This window comes from Amblyraja radiata, chromosome 10 (genome assembly GCF_010909765.2).
Source record: "Amblyraja radiata isolate CabotCenter1 chromosome 10, sAmbRad1.1.pri, whole genome shotgun sequence".
In the NCBI taxonomy this organism is placed as follows: Eukaryota; Metazoa; Chordata; class Chondrichthyes; order Rajiformes; family Rajidae; genus Amblyraja; species Amblyraja radiata.
Window position 1 is genome coordinate 10870843 of NC_045965.1, and position 16637 is coordinate 10887479.

The window sequence follows — 16637 nt, forward strand, 5'->3', positions numbered from 1 at the left end:
GGGAGAACGTGCAAACTCCACACAGAGACAGTACCAGAGGTCAGGATTGAAACTAAATCTCTGGCGCCGTGAGGCAGTGGCTCTACCAGCTGTGCCACTGTGCAGCATATAGATGGGCCGAAGGGCTTGTTTCCATGCTGTACAGTTCTATGACTCTAAGTGGAAGCTCTATGGGTAAAAAGACTAATAAAACTTAAATAAAGGTAATACAGGAACTTACACATGCCGACTCAAGTGAGTGGGTCAGGATTATCCTTATTGAAACTATCTATCAAGTTGCAGTTAATGTGATAACAGTGAAGATATTTTCACAGTTGCCATCATTGCTTTGAATGTAAATAACCTTCTTATACTTACAGTAACTTTCTAGTTAAAATAAAACTCTTGCCTAACAAGTCACTGAAATGCTTGTTATGAACTGAGGATGTGTCCAACCATTAATAAAGGCCGCATATTTTAAAAGATTCTGCGACTCGCTATCTTATGCCATCACTCCAAGCTATTTACTTTAAATTAGCAAAAAAAAAACCCCCAGCAATAATAAATAAATACTTTCATCACCACAGTTCCTTATTTCTGTATCAGAACATTATGTAATTTGTCATAGAGTTCAGTACAAAGCAGTCCAGGCTAAAACTGTTCCACTTGGCGACAAACCAAGGAAATATCTCCCAGTTCATCTTCAAATACGGTCAATGTTAATGAGGGAGATTAATTCTTCCCCGCTTCCAAATCAAATCTGTCGCAGTTTCTTCCCCTCTAATTCTTCTTGTGAAGGAAAGCAAAACGTTCTTGGTTTCGGTGAGAAGGGTTGCAGTTATGCATGGCGATTGGAAATGTGTTAGTCACTGAGGTCGGGGACTATTCCCTGCCCTTTCTTTTTCCGAATGAGTTCACTGTGGCACGGTTGACATTGAGTGCCACTGTTGTGTTTTTATTTTCATGCATCCTGGCTGGTATTGTCTCTCTAGTTCTACGCAAGGCTGTGGCGCTCACAACTACGGGCAATGTAGACTCGGTGATCCATGCGCTCATCGCCTTATTGTTGCAGAGAACTCCGCATTTAACGATGGCTGTGGTTGGCTTGTATCTTGTTGATCAGGTTTACATAGACATCCGATTTTAAAAACCTCGGGTACGAATCCTTCTCCATCAAACCGAAGATAATTCTTTGGGCTCCCTCAAAACAGCAATCAGTTGGCATCAGAATATTTCTGCTGAGCAGATCCCGCATATTACCATCAATATTGACCTAGATTTAGAAAAAGATATTTGGTTTATTATTTGTTTAGTACTTGTGCTCATCTCTATATCATATTTAAAAGGCAATGCTTTTCTGGTCTTAAAAGGAACACCCTGCTCAATCCAAGACATTTCAACTATCTTTAAGCAGACTTTATCGCACTTCCATTGTTATATCTTAGCACAAAATGTTGTCCCCTTTATCTATGTATCTGTGCATTGTGTGCGACTTCATTCTATTCATGTACAGTCTTTTCTTTGACTGGACAGCATGTAAATAAAAGCTCTTCACTGTCGGAAGGAACTGCAGATGATGATAGACAGAAAATGCTGGAGTAACTCAGCCGGACAGGCACCATCTCTGGATAGAAGGAATTCCTTCTATCAAGAGATGCTGGATAGCCCAATGAGTTACTCCAGCATTTTGTGTCTAGTTTTTCACTGTACACATGACAGTAATGAGCTAAAGTAAACTAAAAAATGTAACTTGCTTAACTGCAGATGCTGGAAAATCGAAGGTAGACACAAATGCTGGAGAAACTCAGCGGGTGAAGCAGCATCTATGAAGCGAAGGAAATAGGCAACGTTTTGGGTAGGCCCGAAACGTTGCCTATTTCCTTCGCTCCATAGATGCTGCTGCACCCGCTGAGTTTCTCCAGCATTTTTGCCTACCTAAAAAATGTAATTGTTCCTTTTCGGTACAACCTAAGAAAAAACTGCAAATGCTGGTAAAATCGAAGGTTGACGCAAAATGCTGGAGTAACTCAGCGGGTGAGGCAGCATCTATGGAGAGAAGGAATTGGTGACGTTTCGGGTCGAGACCCTTCAACACTCTCGACTCTTCACAATTAAACACTTGAGGGGTTGGACAGACTTGGATTGTTTTCTCTGGAATGCCAGAGGTTGAGAGGAGACTTGATGGAAGTCTACAAAATGACGAGAGGCAGAGATAGTCAAGAGTCAAGGGTGTTTTTTTTGTCATATATCCTGAATCAAAACAATGAAGTTCTTACTTGCTGCAGCGGCAGCACCAAAGGTTGTAAACACGGTGCTCAATAGATAAGGATATGTTGTTCTACCCACGGTGAAAATGTCAGAGACGAGAGGGCATAGGTTTAAGGTGAGAGGGGTGAAATTTAAAGGAGATGTGACAGGCAGCTTCTCTGGAGAAAAGGAATAGGTGACGTTTCGGGTCAAGAAGTCCTCTCAGTCTGAAGAAGGGTCTCGACTATTCCTTTTCTCCAGAGATGCTGCCTGACCCGCTGAGTTACTCCAGACAATGGAGGGATGTGGATCACGTGCACGCACATGAGGTTAGTTTCATTTGGCATCATGTTAGGCACAGACATTGTGGGCCGAAGGGCCTGTTGCTGTGCTGTACTGTTCTATGTTTAATGTTCTAATGGTCCCCTGTGCAGCATAACAGCTGAGTTTCCCTGTGCCATCATTTCTGGTGTTGTCACGAAGATCCCTTTGTGTTCGCACTGTCATCAGTTTCAGTTCTGCTAAATTTTAAAATATAGAAAAAAAAACGACCTATCTGATGATTTGTGTAGCCGCCGATAGAGCAGCACTTTGTTTAGTTTAGATTAGTTTAGAGATACAGCGCGGGAACAGGCTCTTCGGCCCATTGGGTCCGCGCCGACCAGCGATCCCCGTACATTAACACTATCCTACACCCACTAGGAACAATTTTTACATTTACCAAGCCAATTACCCTACAAACTTTGTTGTTGAGCCTTCCTAGTAACTGAAGCATTGCATGCCCTCCTGTTTTGGTTTGTACCATATTAAATAGGCTTGGACTGGTGTAAACCGATCCACCACTGACTCACACAGCTCTGTATCAAAGTTTGAATGAACACAAGGGTTGCACGGTGGCGCAGCAGGAGAGTTGCCGCTTTACAGCGCTTACAGCACTAGAGACCATGGGTTCAATCCTGACTACGGGTGCTGTCTGCATGGAGTTTGCACGTTCTCTCCGTGACCGCCTGGGTTTACTATGAGATCTTTGGTTTCCTCCCACACTCCAAACACGTACAGGTTTGTAGGTTAAATAACTTGGTATCAATTTAAAATTGTCCCTAGAGTGTGTGGGATAGTGCTAATGTGCGGGGGATTGCTGGTCGGCAAGGACTCGTTGGGCCGAAGGGCCTGTTTCCGCACTGTATCTCTAAACTAAAATAAACAGGGAACTGCAGATTGTCGTTATGGCACCCGCCTCAGCTACTTCCTCTGCAACGAGCTGCTGCGACACTTTCCTCCTCCCAGCTGTTATCAGGCAATTGAACTGTCCTCTTTAGAGATCCGCCTACCTCATTGGAGACCAAACTATCTTTAATCAGTCTTTGTTGGACTTTATCTTGCACGAAACAGCGAAACGTTATTCACTTTATCATGTATCTGTACGCTGTGGACGGCTCGATTGTAATCATGTACAGGCTTTTTGTTGACTGGATAGCACGCAACAAAAAACTTTCCACTGTCTCTCGGTACATGTGACATTAATAAACTAAACTAAACTAAACTAAAACAACGTTTAATCGGTTCAGTGCCACCACCTCAAGGGCAAAATTGAACAAAAAAACTTGGCAGTGAACAGGTTAAAGTACATTTGGACAGGTACGTGGATAGGAAAGGTTTAGAGGAATATGGGCCAAATGCAAGCGAGTGGATGGGGCATCTCGGTGGCATGGGCAAATTGGGCTGAATGCCCATATTTCCATGCTGTATGAGAATGAATCTATGGACCTGCAGATGCTGGTATACAAAAAGACACACAAAGTGCTGGTAGACAAAAATGCTGGAGAAACTCAGCGGGTGAGGCAGCATCTATGGAACGAAGGAATACGTGTCCCTTCTTCAGACTGATGTGGGGGTGGGGGGCAGGGAGAAGAAACGAAGAGGCGGAGACAGTGGGCTGTGGGAGAGCTGGGAAGGGGAGGGGAAAGAGGGAGAAAGCAGGGACTACCTGAAATTGGAGAAGTCAATGTTCATACCGCTGGGGTGTAAACTGTCCAAGCGAAATATGAGGTGCTGCTCCTCCAATTTGCGGTGGGCCTCACTCTGGCCATGGAGGAGGCCCAGGACAGAAAGGTCGGATTCGGAATGGGCCTCGCTCGCTGAGTTTCTCCAGCATTTTTGTCAACCGTAGATTTTTTTCAGCATCTGCAGTTATTTTTCGAGTAGCTTTGAGAGTCAGGCAGCATGTCTGGAGTATATGGCCTGTTAATGCATTTATGGGTGGCACAGTGGCGCAGCGATAGAGTCGTTGTCTTACAGCACCAGAGACCCGGGTTCAACCCTGACTACGGGTGCTGCATGTACGGAGTTTGTGCGTTCTCCCCGTGACCGCTGTGATCTTTCTACGGGTGCTCCGGCTTTCTCCCACACTCCAAAGACATACAGGTTTGTAGGTTAATTGGCCGTGGTAAAATTGTAAATTGTCCCCAGTGTGTAGGATGGTGCTAGTGTAGGGGTGATCAATGGCGGGGCCTGGGCTCGGTGGGCTGTAGGTCTGAAGTCTTAAAGTCTAAAATCAAAGATTTGTGTAGCCTACAACCCAACAGTATGAAGACTGAATTCTCCAATATCAGGTAACTAGCCTAAACCTCCCTTCCTTCTTCCCCCTGCCTCTATCCACCCCCCTCCTCCCCCTCCCCCCCACCCCCCACCTCTTTCCCTATGATCCACCTGGTTTTGCACCTATTTCTCATCTCCTATTCCTCTTCCAACTATATTCCCTACTTTGGCTTTACAATTTGCATCTCTTCTAGCCTTATCTCACACCTTTTGTCCTTTCATCTCTGGCCTTAGTCCAACCATCTGCCTATCAAAACTCCCCTTCACCCGTATCCACCTCTCACACGCCAGGCTTTGTCCTGCCCCTCCTCTCTTCCAGTTTACTAGCCGTCTGAAGAAGGGTCCCGACCTGAGACGTCGCCTATCCATGTTCTCCAGAGATACTGCCTGACCCGCTGAATAACTCCAGCACTCTGTGTCTTTTTTGTACACCACCAGCACCTGCAGTTGCTTGCCTCTCTATTAAAGATGTTTGTTTGATCTTTCTGAGGATTGGCCAGGCTACAGAGACGGTCTTTGCTTTCACCGCAATAACAAGCTGCAAAGATGTAAACGCAGCAGTAAAATAAAATCACAGAGGACAAAGGAGAGGCGACTCTTTCACCCAGAGGGTAGTGTGTGTGTATGGAACGAGCTGCCAGAGGAGGTGGTTGAGGCAGGTAAAAGAATGCAAAGACACCTGGACAGGTATATAGAAAGGAAAGGTTTAAGGGATATGGGCCATACAAGGGCAAATGGGGACTAGCTTAGATGGAGCATTGTAGTCGGCATGGACCAGTTGGGCTGAATGGCCTGATTCTGTCCTGTATGGCTTTCTATGCCTTGCAAAGGAAACACTAGATCTAAAGGCATACAGTGTCATGGAGTCATACAACAGGGAAGCAGGCCCTTCAGAAGTAAGGGTATTAGACCCAGCATTATTTAGTAGGAACTCTTCCTGTATTAGAACTAGTGCACTTATCTGTGCACAAAAGGACACAAACTGCTGGAGTAACGCGGCGGGTCAGGCAGTATCTCTGGAGAATGTGGGTAGGCGACATTTCGGGTCGGGACCCTTCTTCAGACAGATGAAAGGTCTGAACTGATCAATCTGAAGAAGCGTTCCGAGAACGATCCACGTTCTCCAGAGGTGCTCTGAGATTCAGATTCAGATTCAACTATATTGCTCTGCCTGTCCCGCTGAGTTAAGCCCCGTGTCCCACTTTCCCGAGTTACTCACGAATTCACCCGAGTTTTCCCCTTGATTCAAACTCGGAGAATGTCCGTAGCGAGTCCGTAGGAGTCTGTAGATATTTCGTAGCGGCTCGTAATGCCAGCCGTAGGTACTCGGGGCATCAGGTAAGTCGGGACGTTTTTTCAGCATGTTGAAAAATGTCCATGAGTAAAATAAAAGCCCCGAGTACCTACGACTGGCATCTCCGAGTTTGAATCAAGGGGAAAACTCGGGAACATTTGTGAGTAACTCAGGAAAGTGGGACAGGGGCTTAACTCCAGCATTTTGCGTCTTCCTGTAAATTAACCCGGAATCCGCAGTTCCTTGTTTCTATCTATTTGTATATTTCAGATCAGAGGCTGTTGAGTATAAAACACTCACTTGCTTCGGGGCATCACTCCTGATGAACTCTCTGAAGATGTGCTGGGCCTTGGAGCCTAGTTTATCCGTAGACTTGGTTTTCTTGTAATCCTCACAGACCAGCCAGAAATCAATGTTCTCCTCGCTGAACTCCGACTTGAGGAAAGCTCTAAACGCTGCGACACCACCTTCAGGAGGAGAAGACATCCATTTAGATTTGGGCTCAAACACACCGAGCAGAAATGAATGGCAGCAAGCGTACGAGGTCAGAGTGGGAACAGATTCACTCACGTGGGTCAGCAAGAAGGACGTCCAGCGACTTGGACCATTGCGTTGCCTCTTCAAGAGTCAGGCTGCGTAAAACAGAAGCAAATGAATTAGTAACACAGACACAAAATGCTGGAGTAACTCAGTGGGACAGGCAGCATCTCTGAAGAGAAGGAAGATCAGACGAAGAAGGGCCTCGACCCAAAACGTCACCCATTCCTTCTCTCCGGCGATGTTGCCTGTCCCGTTGAGTTACTCCAGCATTTTGTGTCCATCTTCGGTGTAAACAGAAATGAATTTGTTAGTTCATTCCTAAATTCAACTCAAATTTCAATTCTTTAAGATAGCTAATTTGTACTGAAAGTTGTACAGTTACTTCAAATCAACTTTACAAATACTGTAGTATTCCGCTAAAGGACACAAAGTGCTGGAGTAACAATGGGCCAGGCAGCAACTCTGGAGAAGTTGGACAGGTGACGTTTTGGGTCGTGATCCTTCTTCAGACTGATGTATCTGAAGTAATAAAAAGGAACTGTAGATTCTGGTTTACAAAAGAAAGGACACAAGTGCTGGAGTAACAATGGCCCAGGCAGCAACTCTGGAGAAGTTGGATAGGTGACGTTTCGGGTCGTGACCCTTCTTCAGACTGATGTATCTGAAGTAATAAAAAGGAACTGTTGATTCTGGTTTACAAAAAAAAGGACACAAGTGCTGGAGTAACAATGGGCCAGGCAGCAACTCTGGAAAACATGGCTTGGTGACGTTTCGGGTTGGGACTCTTCTTCAGACTGATGGTACTCCAGCACTTTGTGTCCTTTCCCGTCAACCAGAGTCTGCAGTTCCTTGTTTCTACTGGAGTACTAAGCTTATTGATTTTGCCTATGAACTACTTGCTGGTAATATCGTGAATATTCCACCAACGATGAAACTCCAATTCTGCCCCGGCTTTCATTTTGCAAGCTGCAGCCCGATTGCATGAAGTGCATTTAACTTTTAGTTCGTGATAACATTTAGAAAATGCCTGTTAAAACGCAACGAGAGAGATAGCACTTACCCCATGGACAGGTCGAGATTTCCTGTCATGTTGGATAAAAAACTAATTGCAGGATGATGAGGCTCAGAATTCAGTAGTATGGAAAACAGACGATTCTTGAGATCTTTGGCACTGAGGCAACATGCAAAAAAGAAACGCCAGTGTTAGCACTCTTACTTTTAACTAAACAACTGTAGTACCTGAAGCATAAAGAACCTCTGGTAGAACAACCGAAGAGCTGGTAATAGGATTTTTACAAATTATTTTTAGCATTGCTTTACTCAAATATTAATAACATATCTGTTAAGACCGATGCCGCGACACGATCAGATAGAATTTACCAAAAGAAAGTCTGCATAAAAGACAAACTCATGAAGGAAATAAGTGGCGTAATAGAGTGAGTTTGCACCAGTCGAGGTGCTGTTGAAATGTCCCGAGCTATCGATTGACTAACAACACCACACTCAGCTTTATAGATAGCGTGTGTTCGTTGGAGTTGATTTGAGTTTTGCTGACGCCCAGTTATTCCCTTGCAATAATTTGCATTCATTTTCCATTTTTGATCTCAGCTAAGAGTGTGATATTTCCATATTCTGATCAACACAATGAGCAGCAATGTATTTACGAGGAAGGTCTGGCCCCATTATTATCTACATTATACTCACCCTTCTGCTTTACGTCATTTTAACAAGTGCTGAAATGTTCACCAGAAATATCAGCTCACAAAATTAACGCTCATTTAGTGACGAAACATCTAACCTTTCCTTGCTTTGTTTCAGACAAATGTGTTCTCCCCTAGTTTAACTGGATCAGTGCACGTCAGATTCTCATGTGGCATTGAGATTAAATATTTAGCTTGTGCCTATGCTAGTTTCACTGTCTGTATCCCTTCGTTATCACCTCGCCCACAGCCGACAATGGACCATTGTGGGCTCCACCTCTCCTTGGTCATTGGTCCCAGCTCTGATTTGTCCTGCACCTGTACATACCTCTAGTTTCTTTGATTGAAAATGTACAGATTGGAAAGCAACGGCGAGTCAGCAACTCTACAAACAAAGTTGCAACTTAGAGGGTTCTCTCACTGAGACAACCAGTGGTATGAATATAGACTTCTCTAGCTTCAAGTAACCCTTGCTTTCCCTCTCTCTCCGTCCCTCCCCCTTCCTAGTTCTCCGACCAGTCTGACTGTCCCCTTGATAACATTTTATCTGTGCATGCTTCGTTGTCACCTTCCCCCAGCGAACAATGATCTATTCGACATTTTCCTTGAGCTGCATCCCCTTTGATGCTTCGTTATCACACCTTACCCTTCCATATCTCTGCCTCTCCCTCTCCCCTGACTCTCAGTCTCAGTCCGAGTTACTCCAGCATTTTGAGTCTACCTTAAGAGAAAGATGAGAATGCTTACAGGTCCTTTGCTTTCTTTTTCTCAGCCACTTTGGTTCTGCAGTCATTGATGTCTTTCTCTTTGGTTGATGAGCTCTGACACAGCATGAGTTCGGGCATGTCTGTCTGGTTGGTGTGCAATGGTTGATTTAGTAGGCACTGCTTCATGTGTTGTTCGGTAAGTGCTGCCTTCTCTCACGTTCTGGGCTAGATATATAGGCAGGGCCCATGATGGTCGAGGGGTGGGTTGTGGGGGTTTAGTGGGAAAGTACTGCTTGTACTCGCTTGTCTAGAACTCGCACCACAAAAAAGAGGAAGTGTGTGTCTACTGAACCCTTCTTGACGTGGTTGCTCAACCAAGCGGCAACATAGTGCGCATGTAACGCTGCACTCTGATTCTCAGTTCAAACACCCTCGGTATCTCAAGATCATGCAAATAGTCACTTTTTACGTTGCTCTTTGTCAGAAGTGCAACAGGCCGACCATTTGCATCATGTTTGCTTGGGATGTTTTTGCTGCAGCTTCTGAATCGATGCCGGGTGAACGTTAGGGGTCGATGTCGTAAGAGCATTTAGCATGTATGTGAAAAACTCACCGTAGCGTTTGGTGAGGCTGATAATGTGGCTAGATATTGATGCAACATTCATTAAACTTTCATTTCACAATTGCTAGAAATCTTGAAGCTTGAGCTAGAGTTCTACAGTCGTATAGTGGTGAAACGGGCCCTTCAGCCCAGCATGCCCACACTGACCAACATACCCCATCTACACTAGTCCCACCTACCTGCATTTGGCCCAAATCCCTCTAAACCTGTCCTATCTGTGTACCTGTCTAAACGTTTCTTAAATGCTGCGATAGTACCTGCCTCAAGTATCTCCTCTGGCAGCCCATTCATTGCACCCATGTGTTCTCTCTGTGACCATGTGGGTTTCATCCGGGTGCTCCAGTTTCCTCCCACATGCCAAAGACGTGCAAGTTTGTAGGTTAATTGGCTTCTGTAAATTGTCCCTAGTGTGTAGAATAGTGCTGGTGTACGGGTGGCTGCTGGTCAGGGCAGACGCGTTGGGCCGAAGGGCTTGTTTCCACGCCGTATCTCTAAACTACATTAACCTAAACTAAACCAAACCAAAGTTAAAATTCTATTCAATTACGGCAACCAATATCGTATCGTGAAATGTTAATGTGTACTAACACCTTCCTATCTGGAAAAGAAAATTGCCACTAGCAGGATTTCCACATTTTCCTGCAACATAAATGGCGGCCATTTGGACAATCCAGTCTACGTAACCTAATCATTCCCATTCCCATTCCCGTGCTTATATCATGCGACCATTTAACAGCACTGGGCCGCTACTCGCTGGAGTTTAGAAAATTGATGGGAGACCTCATTGAAACTTACAGAATAATGAAAGGCATAGATAGTGGATGTGGAGAAGATGTCTCCACTGATGGGAGAGTCTAGGACCAGAGGTCACAACCTCAGAATTAAAGGACGCTCTTTTAACAAGGAGGTGAGGAGGAACCTCGTTTGTCAGAGGGTAGTTAATCTGTGGAACTCATTGCCACAGAGGGCTGTGGAGGCCAAGTCAGTGGATATTTTTAAGGCAGAAATAGATAAGTTCTTGATTATAACGGCTGTCGAGGGTTATGGGGAAAAGGCAGGACAATGGGATTAGGTGGCAGAGATCAGCCATGATTGAATGGTGGGATCAATGTGAAGAATGACCTAATTCTACTCCTATACGTTGTGAGCCTGTGAGCCCTCACCCTCTATTCCCACAGCCCACCCACACACGGGGCAACTTACAGTCATCGATTAGACTACTGGCCTGCACGTCTTGGGGACCTGGATGCAAAGTAGTTCCCACAAAGGAAACCCACATGGTCACAGGAAGAACATGCAGGCTCCACACAGACAGCACCCGAGGTCAGGACCTGGTTATTGTGCGTTTGTTTATCTATCACACAGGAGAACAAATGAAGACTTTGAGCAGTCACATGGCACTGACTCTGCGAGGCAGAGGCCAACACCCAGTGCTGGACCGGAAAACATGTTAGGCTGATTTAACGCCAGCCTTAAAGTCGGCAAAGCTGGAAGATTCTGTCATCCATGTGCGCATGCGTGTGTGTGCGCATGCGTGTGTTGCCTCCGTGATTATGAATGTGTGTTTGTGTGTGTGTGTTCATGTGTGTCTTTGTGCATGTGTTAATGTGCTTTTATGTGTGTGTTTGTGTTTGTGCATGCGCGCGAGTGTTTGTGGGTGGGTACGTGTGTCAGTTTATGTGTGTGTTTGTGTTCGTGTATGTGCGCGAGTGTTTGTGTGTCTTTGTACATGTGTTTATGTATGTGTTTGTGTTTGTGCATGCGAGAGTGTGTGGGTATGTGTGGGTGTGTTTATGTGTGTATATGAGTGTATGTCTTTCTGTGTGTGTGTAGATATGTGTGTTTGTGTGTGTTTGTTGTGTGTATGTGTGCGTGTGCATGTCTGCGTGCATGTGTGTGTATATGCGCGTTGTCATTGTCAGCTGATGGACCTGTTGCTGTGTTGTTCTGTTTGTTCACCGTTTGACGTTGAAACACAGTTTGAGGCACTGGCCCTCTAGATTTCTAGCAAATGAAGAATGATAGTTACAGATGCAGCGTTGAAACCAGGCCACATTATCAACCTCAGTAACTACTAAAGTGAGTATTTCACGTATAAGCTAAATGCTCTTACGACATCGACCCCTAACTTACACCCAGTATCGTTTCAGAAGCTGCAGCAAAAACATCCCAGTGAACCCTGGGATCATCTGTTGCACGTTTGACAAAGACCAACGTAAAAATAGAATATTTGCGTGATGTTGACATACTGTGTTCAGCGCCATAGAGTCACAAAGTCATACAGCACAAAAACAAACCCATCGGCCCAACTTGCCCACGCAGAGCAAGATGCCCCATCTACGCTAATCCCACCAGCTCACATTTGGCCCTTATCCATCTAAACCTCTGCTGAATTAAAAACCAGAGCACAGCTTTACAAGTAGATGTGCTGTGCATTTACTCTGATGTGAGCCACCACACATAGAGAACAATGGGTTCAAGCGCTGGCCTGGCGGCACAGTGGTGCAACGATAGAGTTGCTGCCTCACAGCGCCAGAGACACGGGTTCAATCCTGGCCTCGGCTGCTGCCTTTTCAGAGTGGGGTTTTCCCCGTGACCGCGTGGGTCTTCTTATGGGTGCTCCGGTTTCCTCCCACACTCCAAAGACGTACAGATTTGTAAGTTAATTGGTTTCAGTCAAAATATTAAATTGTCCCTTTGTGTGTAGGATAGTGTTAATGCACGGGGTGATCGCTGGCCAGCACTGACTCGGTGGGACGAAGGGCCAGATTCTCCTTCAGTCCACCGAGTGTTCTCGCACCTTCTCCCTGTGACCATGTGGGTTTCCTCCGGGTGCTCCGGTTTCCTCCCACATCCGGTTTCCACCCACATCCCAAAGATGTGCCGGCTTGCACGTCAACTAGCCCTCTGTAAATTGCCACTAGATTGTATGGAGTGGATAGGAAAGCGGGAAAACATAGAAATAGTGAATGGGTGATCGATGGTCGGCCGGCCAAAGGGCCTGTTTCCACTGTGTATATTTATCTGTAAAGATACTGGCTTGGATTTCTGCAAGGTGACCCGGTCTAAAAGCTGTCTGAAAGGCTGTGATGACTCCTAGTAAGAATAGACACACACTGCCACTTCCGTAAGAAAACAATTTTCCTTTCCTGGCCCATTAATCACTACTGTCTGCTGACTTTCCTGTTTTAGCTTGCTGTCTGTCTGCAAGGTTGACGTTTCTTTAATCACAGGATGAGTGAGCGTTGGACAATCCAGTCTTCCGCTACACTCGGATGTAAGCAATGGCTCGTAGGCTGAACCCGTCTCCTGAAACACCACAACCTCCATTGAGCTCTGAACTACATAGAATATTATTGTTATTATTGCACTATTATTTTTGTTTGTGATTTATGTGTATTCTGACAAAAGGATCTCAACCCGAAACGTCACCCATTCCTTCTCTCCAGAGATGCTGCCTTTCCCGCTGAGTTACTCCAGCATTTTGTGTCTATCATCTATTTATATATAAATTTGTGTGTGTGTAGGACAGAACAGCAGGTGCAGGTTTAAACCAAAAATAGACCCTTCTCCGTGTGTGTGCGTGTGTGCGCGCGTGTGTGTCTGTGCGCGCATGTGCGTGTGTATGTGTGTGCGTGTGTGTGTGTGCGCGCGCGAGTGTGTGTGTGTGCGCATTGAACTTTTTTTTTCGTTTATTATTTTGTTTACAGTGTACTATGTTTACATATTCTGTTGTGCTGCTGCAAGTAAGAATTTCATTGTTCTGTTTGGGACATATGACAATAGAACATTCTTGACTGGGTCTGAAGAAGGGTCTCGACGAGAAACGTCACCTATTCCTTTCCTCCAGAGATGCTGCCTGTCCCACTGAGTTACTCGGGCTTCTTGCGTCTATAAGCGGTTTAAACCAGCATCTGCAGCTTCTTCCGACACAGCCGCTCTTGACTCGTGACCCTTGAATGAATCAAACCTGAGTAAACGGGTGTGAATGGTTCACTGAGCTCATCACCTGAGCAAAATTGATCGGCAACACCCCCTGCATCTGTGTCTTGCAAGATACTTTCTACGCTACGCGCCGGTAAATAAGTGAACAGTCTTATGACAAGTTAGATAAAAATTATTAAATGACTCATGTCTTTGCTGTTTGGAAGAAGCTCACGCAGATGAGATCTTTGTCAAAGACACCCAGTTTTTAGTCACTCACATTTCTGATGTGCAGATATGTGAAACCTATATAAACCATTTGTCACATCTTTTTATTTCTGCATTCACATTTGCATGCTGACACCCGCTGTGTCATTTTACTAGACTCTAGACTTTAGACATACGGAGCAGAAACATGCCCCTCGGCCTACCGAGTCCGCGCCGACCAGCGATCACCCCGTACACTAGCACTATCCTACACACTAGGGACAATTTACGATTTACAGAGAGCCAATGAACCTACAAACCTGTACGTCTTTGGGATGTGGGAGGAAACCTACGCACATGGAGGAAACCCACGCGGTCACGGGGAGAACATGCAAACTCCGTACAGACAGCACCTGCAGTCGGGATCAAACCTGGCTTTCTGCCGCTGTGAGGCAGCAACTCTACCGCTGCGCCACTGAAATAATAGACAAGGAACACTCCAACAAGAAGCCCACCATTTTGCAAATGTTTGTGTGGACAGGATAACACACAAAATAAAAATCATATTTTTTTATTGCCTTGGATTGTCATCTTGATTGATTGAAACTCACAGCATGGATACAGGCCCTTCAGCCCACCGTCCACAATGACCATCGATCACCCATTCACACTAGTTCCATGTTATCCAACTCCCTGCCCACTGGGGGCGATTTACAAACGGCCAATTAACCTACAAATCCGCAAATCTTTGGAATGTGGGAGGAAACCGGAGCCACCCGGAGGAAACCCGTGCGGTCACAGGGAGAGCGTACAAACTTTGTACAGACAGCATCACAGGTCAGGATTGAACCCAGGTCTCTGGCGTTGCAAGACAGTGGCTCGACCTGTTCCGCCACCATGTCACCCTGTTTCTCCGCCATTCACTACTTATCTGGGACACACTTTGCATTTGTGCAAATAGTTTTTAGGGTTGCACGATGATTGAGTGTGGAAATGTTAGACCTGTCACTCACTCACTCACTCACTCACTCATTCACTCACTCACTCACTCACTCACTCACTCACTCACTCACTCACTCACTCACTCACTCACTCACTCACTCACTCACTCACTCACTCACACACACACACACACGCACACAGACACTCATTCACACACATCCACACACTGCCACACACACACACACTCACACACACACTGTCACACACACACATTCACACACACATGCTCACACACTTATTCACACACATACACACCACACGCTTGCACACACACTGTCACACACACACTGTCACACACTCATTCACGCACATACACTGTCACAGATATGCTCTCACACACACACACACACACACTCACTCATTCACACACAACACACATTGTCACACACACACTGTCACACACACACTGTCACACATACAATCACACACACAAACGCAGAAGTGGCCACACACGTACACACACACACACATAGTTGCACACTAACACACTCACCCACTCACACACACACATTCACACCCACCCACACACATTCACACTCACACACTATCTCACACACATACAAGCGCACATGCAAACATACCTTTTTACACATACACACTCACCCACACTCTCTCACACACACATACACACACTCACACAGACGCACATACATTCACACATGCACACACATTCACACACACACTTTCTCACACACACACACACACACAGACATACATACACTCAGGCACATGCACACGCACTCTCTCACACACACACTGTATCGTGCACACACACACACACACACACACACACTCACCCACACACTCTCTCACACAGACACACATACATTCACACATGCACGCACATTCACACACACACAGATACACACACAGCCATACATACACTGACACACACACACACATACACACACACACACGTACACACACACACACACACACACACACACACGTACACACACAAACACACACACACACGTACACACACACGTACACACACAAACACACACACATACATTCACACACGCACGCACATTCACACACACACTCTTTCTCACACACACACAGATACACACACAGACATACATACACTGACACACACACTCACGCACATGCACTCACACACACACACACGCACACACACGCACGCACACACACGCACGCACACACACGTACACACACACACATACACACACACACACGCACACACACGCACGCACACACACGTACACACACACACGTACACACACACATACACACACGTACACACACACACACACACACGTACACACACACACGTATACACACACACACACACACACACGTGCACACGCACACACACGCACACACACACACACACACACACACACACACACACACACACACACACACACACACACACACACACACACACACACAGCACATTTCATGTAGGTCTGGCCTAAGAGGGAGGAATGGCCGCAAAGGCCAGGGAACTATTGCTGAGCTGAGCCGTGGCTGTGAAGGTCGATGGAAGGGCAGAGAGCGTCTCTTGTTTTGCTTTGCTATGTCCCAAACGGCAAACAGGAAGTCAGGCCAGACTGAATTTATTCTCGTGCCAACGTTGTGTCAAAACAGAAACTTGCAGTATGTAAGCATATATTCGCATTTGCCGCTGTTTTTAGTCTCTTGTGAATTTTCACATAGAACATGGAACAGTGCAGCACAAGAACAGGTCCTTCGGGTCTGAAGAAGGGTCTTGACCCGAAACATTATCCGTTCTTTCTCGCCAGAGATGCTGCCTGTCCCGCTGAGTTACCCCCAGCATTTTGTATCTAACC

General features: G+C 45.8%; 1 protein-coding gene across 2 annotated transcripts; it reads right to left on the minus strand.

The window, feature by feature from the left end:
- Positions 1–36: 36 nt before the first annotated feature.
- LOC116977509 (regulator of G-protein signaling 21-like) lies at positions 37–9371 on the minus strand. 2 transcript variants are annotated; one of them, XM_033028006.1, is made up of 5 exons: positions 9106–9371; positions 7719–7829; positions 6689–6750; positions 6419–6585; positions 37–1252 (listed from the first exon to the last, which is right to left on the minus strand). In XM_033028006.1, the coding sequence occupies exons 1-5, from the start codon at positions 9249–9251 to the stop codon at positions 1064–1066; spliced, it is 675 nt and encodes a 224-aa protein (XP_032883897.1). In that variant the 5' UTR covers positions 9252–9371; the 3' UTR covers positions 37–1063. The 2 variants fall into 2 exon arrangements, with proteins under 2 accessions (XP_032883897.1, XP_032883898.1); XM_033028007.1 differs by lacking the exon at positions 9106–9371 and adding an exon at positions 8039–8148.
- Between the last annotated feature and the right edge of the window lie 7266 nt (positions 9372–16637).

What these genes read in the sequence shown, in the direction of transcription:
- LOC116977509 (XM_033028006.1), bottom strand. Translation starts at nt 9,251, where the DNA reads ATGAAGCAGTGCCTACTAAATCAACCATTGCACACCAACCAGACAGAC. An exon ending in AATCTCGACCTGTCCATGGG is followed by an intron (nt 6,751 to 7,718) that starts GTAAGTGCTATC and finishes TGTTTTACGCAG; the next exon opens with CCTGACTCTTGAAGAGGCAA. An exon ending in CGTCCTTCTTGCTGACCCAC is followed by an intron (nt 6,586 to 6,688) that starts GTGAGTGAATCT and finishes CTCCTCCTGAAG; the next exon opens with GTGGTGTCGCAGCGTTTAGA.